The following is a 10,209-nucleotide window of genomic DNA, read 5'->3' as shown; positions in this document are numbered from 1 at the left end:
CAGCAACGCCGCGACTACGACGCGTTGCTTAGCAACAAGCAACATCTGGAGCAAACCATTGGGGTGTACCACAACATCATGGACGGGGAGGAGAACCGCGTCAGTGAGGCACCGTGAGCCACTGCAGGACAAGGCTACAGACAACGCTACAGACAACAGTGATGCTACAGACCACAGCGAAAGACAACGCTACAGACAACAGTGATCAAACAGACGTCAGCTACGCTACAGACGACGCTACAGACGACAGCTACGCGACAGACCACAGTGATGCTACAGATGTCAGCAACAGACAGCACTACAGATGTCAGTGACGCTACAGACATCGGCGACAGACAACGCTACAGGCGACAGACAACGCTACAGACGACAGACAACGCTACAGACGACAGACAACACTACAGACGGCAGACAACGCTACAGACAACACTACAGACGACAGACAACGCTACAGATGACGCTACAGACGACAGACAACGCTACAGATGACAGACAACGCTACAGATGACAGACAACACTACAGACGACAGACAACGCTACAGACAAAGCTACAGACGACAGACCACGCTACAGACGACAGACAACGCTACAGACGACAGACAACGCTACAGACAACGCTACAGACAACGCAGACGACAGCTACACTACAGACCACAGTGATGCTACAGACGTCAGCAACAGACAGCGCTACAGATGTCAGTGACGCTACAGACATCGGCGACAGACAACGCTACAGACGACAGACAACGCTACAGACGACGCTACAGACGACAGACAACGCTACAGACGACAGACAACACTACAGACGGCAGACAACGCTACAGACGACGCTACAGACGACAGACAACGCTACAGACGACAGACAACACTACAGACGACAGACAACGCTACAGACAAAGCTACAGATGACAGACAACGCTATGGACGACAGACAACGCTACAGACGACAGACAACGCTACAGACAACACTACAGACGACAGACAACGCTACAGACAACACTACAGACGACAGACAACGCTACAGACAACGCTACAGACAACGCTACAGACGACAGACAACGCTACAGACGACAGACAACGCTACAGACAACACTACAGACGACACTACAGACAACGCTACAGACAACGCTACAGACGACAGACAACGCTACAGACGACACTACAGACAACAGTGACACTACAGACTCCACGACAGATGACCCTACAGAGACGATGCTACAGACAACCCTTTAGACAACACTACAGACATCAATGATGCTACAGATGACAGCGACAGACGACATAACAGACCTCAAAGACACTTCGGACAATATTACAGACACAAACATGGAGGCGTTGGTTTACCTGGACGCCTGTGACTTTAGCTTTACCTGAGGCGTCACATGACTGAGTCACATGACTGTGATTGTGTTGCTGCTGTTTAAATATTCAATAAAGTTAAAGGTGAACTGCAAAGTGAGTCTTGTTTAAATAAAGCTGACAAACATCACTGTGACCTGTGATGACCTCACTGTGACCTCTGATGACCTCACTGTGACCTGTGATGACATCACTGTGACCTGTGATGACCTCACTGACCTGTGATGACCTCACTGTGACCTGTGATGACATCACTGTGACCTGTGATGACCTCACTGACCTGTGATGACATCACTGTGACCTATGATGACCTCACTGACCTGTGATGACCTCACTGTGACCTGTGATGACATCACTGTGACCTGTGATGACATCACTGTGACCTGTGATGACCTCACTGACCTGTGATGACATCACTGTGACCTATGATGACCTCACTGACCTGTGATGACATCACTGTGACCTGTGATGACATCACTGTGACCTGTGATGACCTCACTGATCTGTGATGACATCACTGTGACCTCACTGTGACCTGTGATGACCTCACTGTGACCTGTGATGACCTCACTGACCTGTGATGACATCACTGTGACCTGTGATGACCTCACTGACCTGTGATGACATCACTGTGACCTGTGATGACCTCACTGACCTGTGATGACATCACTGACCTGTGATGACATCACTGTGACCTGTGATGACATCACTGTGACCTGTGATGACCTCACTGACCTGTGATGACATCACTGTGACCTGTGATGACCTCACTGACCTGTGATGACATCACTGTGACCTGTGATGACCTCACTGTGACCTGTGATGACCTCACTGTGACATGTGATGACATCACTGTGACCTCTGATGACCTCACTGACCTGTGATGACATCACTGTGACCTCTGATGACCTCACTGACCTGTGATGACCTCACTGTGACCTGTGATGACATCACAGGTCACAGTGATGTCATCACTGAAGTGTATTTTAGTTCCAGACTGAATTCAAAGTCAAATGTTTTAAAGTTAAATCTTTATTTATGTTGTTATGAAATAAATAATCTGGGGATTTTACATCATCACAGCAGCTGAATTCACCGACATCACTTCCTGTTTGGAGAGGTTACCGTGGAAACGACGTCGTGAACGTAACATCTCAGATGTCATTGTCCCCCCAGTGTCTCCTGCTGTGATAAGCTCTGCAGCCTGCAGGGGGCGCTGACTCTTTGATTATAGATTAGAAACAAAAGTCCAGTGAACGTGGTCCCAGAAAAAGGATGCGAGTGGTCATCCTGTTCAGTCAGCAGCTTTGTTTGCAGAGGAACTAACTCCCTATTGGTCGTTTCAATCAAGTATAAAATTAACATGAATGCTAACAGCACAATGCTAACAGCAGCTAGCCTTTTATGGCTAAGCCTACATTTTTTACCCATAATCCCACAGGCCTGACATGAGCGCGTGAGCCTCAGTCCGACCACTGTACCGATAAAGCTCAGTGAGCGCCACCAGAGGGCGCCGCCTCCCCGCACACGGTGCAACACAGAGGTCCTCTCTGATTGGCCGGTTTAGGTGGGCTGCAGTGGGATGCAGCCGACCCCGACTCCGCCCTCGTGGCTGACCATGGACGCCATGAACGTCCATCTGTTGGTGTCGGGGTTAAACGTTTCCACGGAGCTGAGGTTGGACTGTCCGTCGTATCCGCCCACCGCGTAAAGACGACCCGACGTGGACACCAGCGACACCCTGCTGCGCCGCGTGCTCATGGCCACCAGGAGGCTCCACTGCCCCGAGGCGGAGCTGAACACCTCGGCGCCGCTCAGGAAGCCCGAGCCGTCGTAACCTCCCGTCACGTACATGTGACTGCCCAGAGAGGCGGCACCGTGGCGACAGCGCTTGTTCAGCATCGCCGCCGCCGCGTGCCAACGGTTGGTGTGATGGTTGTAGTACTCCACCTGTCCAGAGGGGGCGGTGTGGTTCAGTCACAGTGATGACATCAATGTGTTTAACATGATTGACTGAGATCAAACTGACCGTGTTGAAGATCTGTAAACCGTCATGGCCGCCCGACACAAAGATGCGTCCGTCAAACACCGTCACACCTGCGGCGCTACGGCTAGCGCTCATCTCCGTCACCACTGTCCACCTGTAAACAATCGCACGTTCACCTGTAAACGATCGCACGTTCACCTGTAAACGATCGCACGTTCACCTGTAAACGATCGCACGTTCACCTGTAAACGATCGCACGTTCACCTGTAAACGATCGCACGTTCACTTGTAAACGATCGCACATTCACGATCACACGTTCACCTGTAAACAATCACACGTTCCCCTGTAAACGATCGCACATTCACCTGTAAACGATCGCACGTTCACCTGTAAACGATCGCACGTTCACTTGTAAACAATCGCACGTTAACCTGTAAACGATCGCACGTTAACCTGTAAACGATCGCACGTTCACTTGTAAACGATCGCACGTTCACTTGTAAACGATCGCACGTTCACTTGTAAACGATCGCACGTTCACCTGTAAACGATCGCACGTTCACCTGTAAACGATCGCACGTTCACCTGTAAATGATCGCACGTTCACTTGTAAACGATCACACGTTCACCTGTAAACGATCACATGTTCACCTGTGAACGATCATGTCTCACCTGTCACTCTCAGGAGAATAAAACTCCACAGAGTTCAGAGACGACTTCCCATCGTAGCCTCCACATACGTAGATGTGTCCATCAACAACCACGGTTCCCATGGCGCTGTTGATGACATGAACATTTCTTTATATTGTTATTGATCAGTATTGATCAGTGTTATTGATCAGTATTGATCAGTGTTATTGATCAGTATTGATCAGTGTTATTGATGAGCTTCAGTCTTACCTGCGTTGGCTGTTCATACTCGACACCCGCGTCCAGCTGTCCGTCTCAGGATTGTAGACCTCCACTGTGCTCAAACGTGATTGGCCGTCATAACCACCAATAGCGTACAGCAGGCCGTTAACTACAGCCACGCCCACTCTGCTGCGAGCCGTCCTCATTGGCTGGCAGCGCTCCCAAATGTTCCCAATGGGATCAAAGACTTCGACCACATTTAACGAATCACCTGGAGACAAAAACACAGCGTCAGCGACTCTCTGATCATCACAGTGACATCATCACTGTGACATCATCACCACTGTGACATCACCACAGTGACATCATCACTGTGACATCACCACAGTGACATCATCACTGTGACATCATCACCACAGTGACATCACCACAGTGACATCACCACAGTGACATCATCACTGTGACATCATCACTGTGACATCATCACAGTGACATCACCACAGTGACATCATCACAGTGACATCAGACGTACCTGAGCTGTTGAGCCCGCCCACAGCGTAGATGAGTCCAGTGATGGAGGTGCAGCTTCTCTGTCTGGTTTTGAACGTCGGCAGATGAGGACGACGCTCTGGCATCAGGTGGAAGTCTTTGGCTTCGTCCACTAGATCTCTGATTGGTCGAAGGACGTGAGACTTAATTAGCATAAACACACAAACAACAACCACGTGACCTCACTCGCCACCAGAGCTCCGCCCAGGTCTCAGCGTTAGCGTTAGCGTCACCTGCATCTGTGGCAGCAGCGAACGAGCTCGTCCTGTTGGACTCGATCAGACAAGAACTGAGGACGACACAGAGGGAGGCGGATCTTTGACAGGAGCTCAGGGAGAAGAGGTTCACGCCCACCACGCTCATGATGGACCCACGCCAGCACCGCCTCAAACACCTGCACAGGTAACATGTGTTAGGCCACGCCCCTGAAAACACCTGCACAGGTAACATGTGTTAGGCCCCGCCCCTTTAACACCTGCACAGATAACACAGGTTAGGCCCCACCCCTGAAAACACCTGCACAGGTAACATGTGTTAGGCCCCACCCCTTCATTAACCTGTTCCTCAGTGTCCACGTTGAGCTCGTCACAGCAGACCAGCTCCAGAACTTCCTCGGTTCTCAGACCCAGAAACTCTTCGGACAGAGAAACATGTACGAAGTGTTGATGCATGAAGCTGTTTGCAGAGTCGTACAGCGTCGTACACATCATGGTTTCTGCAAACTGACGCACGCCCAGACAGTTCTTAGGATGTAACCTGAGAGCACACGGGTCACATGGTGTTAGAGAACACAGTGGACGCAGCAGCGCCACATGCTGGTGATGTCAGGTCACTCACCTGTCCTGCAGGAAGGAGCAGCAGGCGTCTTTAACGTTCTGCAGCTGCAGGAAACTGGAGCCAATCAGAAGAGACTGAACGTTCTGCTGGTCGATGGCAACATGGCCGCTGTACGCAAAGTTTATCAGAGCCTCCAGGGCGCTGTGGGCGGAGACACGTGACCTTCACTGGTTACACTGGGGTCAAACTGGTGTCAAACTGGTGTGAGACTGGTGTTAAACTGGTGTTAAACTGGTGTAAAACTGGTGTCAAACTGGTGTTAAACTGTTGTTAAACTGGTGTCAAACTGGTGTTAAACTGTTGTTAAACTGTTGTTAAACTGGTGTCAAACTGGTGTTAAACTGTTGTTAAACTGGTGTCAAACTGGTTTTAAACTGTTGTCAAACTGGTGTCAAACTGGTGCTAAACTGGTGCCAAACTGGTGCTTAACTGGTGTTTAACTGGTGTCAAACTGGTTTTAAACTGGTGTCAAACTGGTTTTAAACTGTTGTTAAACTGGTGCCAAACTGGTGTGAAACTGATGTGAAACTGGTGTCATTAAAACTGGTGTCAAACTGATGTGAAACTGGTGTCATTAAAACTGGTGTCAAACTGTTGTTAAACTGGCGTCAAACTGGTGTCAAACTTGTGTTAAACTGGTGTCAAACTGGTGTTAAACTGTTGTTAAACAGGTTTTAAACTGTTATCAAACTGGTGTCAAACTGGTGTCAAACTGTTGTTAAACTGGTGTCAAACTGGTTTAAACTGTTGTTAAACTGGTGCCAAACTGGTGTCATGTGTGCTGCTCTGTGATTGGTTACCTGGGGTTAGAGTCGTGTCATGTGTGCTGCTCTGTGATTGGTTACCTGGGGTTAGAGTCATGTCATGTGTGCTGCTCTGTGATTGGTTACCTGGGGTTAGAGTCATGTCATGTGTGCTGCTCTGTGATTGGTTACCTTGGATCCATCCCCTGCATCAGGATCTCGTCTTGTTTACACTCCACCATGTCGTTGGTAAACATGGCGTGAAAGTACGGGATGGAGGCGGCGAGGACGATGCGGTGAGCGCTGAACTTATGATCGCCGACCTGCAGGGGGCGTCGACATGTTAGTAACCACCTGCGAGTGTGACGTCACATTCATCAGCTGTCAGACGTAATCCTGAGTTGTTCAGAGGCTGAAAACAGCAGAGCGACACCTGCTGGACACACCTGGTGCTCACACCTGAGCACGCACACAATCAGCTGACCGCCTGTGACGTCACCAGGTGCTCACAATGTTGTTAGCCTCGTTAGCTCCTCTGGACTGGTTGTTATAGGCTGTTAGCCGTTAGCCACGGGCTAACGTCAGCCTCGCGCGCCACCGCTTCTCTTACCTTGAGTGTGACGTCACAAAGCTTCCCCTGACGTCGGATCTCCTCCATGACGACATAGCCTCGCGCCGGCAGGTCGTGCACCGAGAAATGAACCAAATCCTCGAGCTCTTCGCAGAGAATGTCTCCCATCGTCAGCGCGAGCGGCGGAGTTCAGCCGTGACGTCACAGCCGCCGGCGGAAGCGCGGGCGGTCTCGGGATTTCACAATAAAAGCGTGGGACTGCGCACATTATTCCAAGTAGGTCTAACTCCGGGCCGGAGTAACCACGCCAGCCCTCCCCTTACCATTACGGGCACTCCCCTTACACGCGGGCACGCCTCCTCAACACTGATTGGGTGAGAGATCACGTCTGACGTGATGACGTTTGCTTTTGTCGAAACTTTATTTATACACGCGTATCCCATGCAAACTCATTGAGAGAGACTTTTTACCACGGTGTGCGACAATAATAGAGACGAATAAAATACTCGCTGACATTTATGAACACATAAGTGTACTTTGTATGCAATTTATGAATAATTAAAGCCACTTTGTAAACTGAGAAACTCATTTTTTGAACGGATTTTTTGAAAGTACAATTTGAGTCATTTGTCCTTTTCAAACGTGTTGCCAGAACTAAATTGTGTCTTTTTGATAAAGTTTCTGAAAAATCCAAACAGATGTTTGTTCATACCCTGCTCGTTTTACACCTCCAAAAAAAGTTGTGTCAATCAATACATAAGCACTACCTCATTTTTTATGTTGCGAGTACAATGAAATGTATTTTCCTGATTCTGGTTTATTTATTTAAATAAACACTGTGTAGAAAAATCCAGAAATAGACATAAGAGTATAAACTGAGCACATATTTCTTTGTAATGTATGATCAATTCTTTAAATAGGTCTTTTTAAAGTATTTAAATGAGATGAATATGAACAATAATAACATGAATCTCAAATGCTCTCCTGTTTTTTTGACTTTTACACAACTGTCTTTCTGTGGAGCCTAAATTCCATCTTTTTTTATGTCAAATTTCTCCATAAAAAGTGATCAAAGTCCAGCAGAGACAGCGTTAATGTGGGTTTTGCAGTGTTGAATTAAAACCATTTGTAATCGATGTTTAAATGTGACTTTGTGTTTGTTTATTTCTCATTTCTCAGATGAACATCACTGTAAACTGACCACATACATTTCAAAAGCTGTATTTTGGAAGCAGCGGAATAAAAAGTCTTATACTTTCTACACAGTGAATGAACTATTTAAACAATAACATATACATTTTAAATATAGTGATAGGAGGTAGAGTTTATATTGTTGTTTACAAGTAGTTTTAGTATGAAAGACAAAAACGACTGTTTTAAAAAGAGAAGCACGCGAGGTCACGTGGAGCAGAGACCACGCCCCCCAGCGGCCAGGTATCACAGGTGACGTAAATGAGCAGGTGATTAGGCCAACCACTGACACCTGTGTGTGTGTGTGTGTGTGTGTGTGTGTGTGTGTGTGTGTGTGTGTGTGTGTGTGTGTGTGTGTGTGTATATAAGTCAACTCCTTCAAATGCTTCATTCTCCGCTGAACCTCAGTGAATCATCACTTGAGCAGCTGAGCCTGAACTGAAGGTGAAGTAAAAACGCTCAGTTGTCTTTAATCTTGTTCACGTTTGAACGCGTTGTTTCTTTCTAACGTGTCTTTGTTTTTTTTTTAACAGACTCTGCGGCTGAAATACTGCTCATCCACCCGCCGTGATGTCTGTTCGGTGAGTGCCACAAACCAAACCCCGTTCAACTTTCTGCCATTTTTGTGAACTAACGCTTTAATAAGTGACTCTCTTTCCAAAACCCTTGTATCTAGGACTTGTTCCGGCTCCGTTGGATCAAGCTGAACAATTCGTCTCATTGACATTTGCGAAAGATTCCCACCTTTCACTAAACTTTTGTTTTCATCCATTTGTAGGTTCCAGCGGTAACACCGAGACACACGAAGGAGGTGTGTAGATAATGACTTTTGATAGAAAACTAGTGGAATTCCTTTTTTTTTTTCCGTTAACTTGCATCATTATTCATCACCAGGTGAAAGAAGACGCCATGACTCACGGCCTGCAGACCGGCCGCTTCTTACAAAGTACATCCATTGAAGTCCATGCAGCCAGAGGTACGAGCTGCAAGACTGATTTTTTTTTTTTTTTATTATTAAATGTTATATTCCCCCTTGCTCGGTTTTTTGTTTTTACGTGCATTTCTTTTTCAGGATTCTGGCCTGTGTGCGACTTCCTGCAGCAGTGGAAGCTTTTGTCCACAATCTGCCAGAGAAGCAGGTTAATCCCTATCCACTATCTGTTCTGTTTCGCCACAAGATGGCGCTAGAGGGTGGACTTTAATCTTGTGATTTCCTTTTATTGGACTTTTCCAAATGTGCTTGACCCTTTCGTCTTTATTTCAGACTCTGGGGATGATGTCTGAAGGAGTCATGCAGGAAGTCAACCCCTTCAAGTAATCTGCACAGGTACATTTCATGGAAACTGTTTGCAGTTGTGTTGAATAAACATATGCTCAAAGGCATTTAAACAAAGTTACTTGTTTGATTTGAGGTGAAGCATTTTGCTTTTATTTAATCTGGACTCTATTTTTTCCACTCACTACCATAGTGCTTCCTGTTGGCCACATTCATGCAACAAGCTGCTAATTTGTAAGATGTTGAGCTTTGAATACTTCTCATGTTGGTGACATCTGGAGATGTTTTTTAAATTTCTTCCATCCTCTCCTGCTTAATTTGGAGTAAATTCTCTCACGCTGTAGTCTTCTCTTCACTACTATAGTCCTTGTGTCCTTCCTGTTAGCCACATTCCAAAAAAGCTATCGGACTCATTATGAAAACTTGTTCTAATGTTGTAGGCTAATGTCATTTTTAAATGTCTTCCATTGTCCCCTTGCTTAAACCTAGAGTAACTGACTAAAAGTTTGGTTTAAATTGCCTTGATGTGTATCAAGCTTTAGTTTTGCATCTCCTTGATGCCCATGTCTAACTTTCAGTGCTTTAGATATTGTCCTCAAGTAGGAGTGACTTGTGTCCTTCCTGTTACCCACAATCCAAAAAGGCTTTAGGATTCATGCAACAAGCTGCTAATTTGGAAGACCTTGATCTTTAAATACTTGTGCTAATGTCACATTTGTTTGAATGCAGATGAATTGGGTTTAAATGACCCTAATATTTCTTGGTGTACTGCTAAGCAAGGGTCCATTTGTCATTTATGTCCAACTTGGTGTCTTGTCTACTGCAGGATATCTATTGTCTTCA

The 10,209-nt window shown here is 46.8% G+C and overlaps 2 protein-coding genes across 2 annotated transcripts in view; one reads left to right on the top strand and one right to left on the bottom strand.

The window, feature by feature from the left end:
* The window catches only part of bfsp2 (beaded filament structural protein 2, phakinin), a gene marked incomplete at both ends in the record, with an annotated part of 2,691 nt that extends 2,574 nt beyond the window's left edge, over nt 1–117 (top strand). The window contains one exon of the mRNA XM_083908011.1: nt 1–117. This exon is cut by the window's left edge and continues 123 nt beyond it. Within this exon, the coding sequence (XP_083764137.1) occupies nt 1–117 (117 nt within the window).
* Nucleotides 118–2,881: 2,764 nt separating this feature from the next.
* On the bottom strand, nt 2,882–7,082 carry klhl18 (kelch-like family member 18). The gene is made up of 10 exons (XM_083907885.1): nt 6,939–7,082; nt 6,521–6,651; nt 5,586–5,726; nt 5,306–5,504; nt 4,982–5,142; nt 4,732–4,868; nt 4,248–4,470; nt 4,020–4,124; nt 3,389–3,500; nt 2,882–3,309 (listed from the first exon to the last, which is right to left on the bottom strand). Exons 1-10 carry the CDS (start codon nt 7,065–7,067, stop codon nt 2,923–2,925), a joined length of 1,725 nt encoding a protein of 574 aa, XP_083764011.1. The 5' UTR covers nt 7,068–7,082; the 3' UTR covers nt 2,882–2,922.
* Nucleotides 7,083–10,209: the final 3,127 nt, after the last annotated feature.

This window comes from Microchirus variegatus, assembly GCF_963457635.1.
Source record: "Microchirus variegatus genome assembly, chromosome: 21".
NCBI lineage: Eukaryota > Metazoa > Chordata > Actinopteri > Pleuronectiformes > Soleidae > Microchirus > Microchirus variegatus.
Note: the sequence above shows the minus strand (reverse complement) of the source record. Positions and strands in the feature narration are given on the sequence as shown.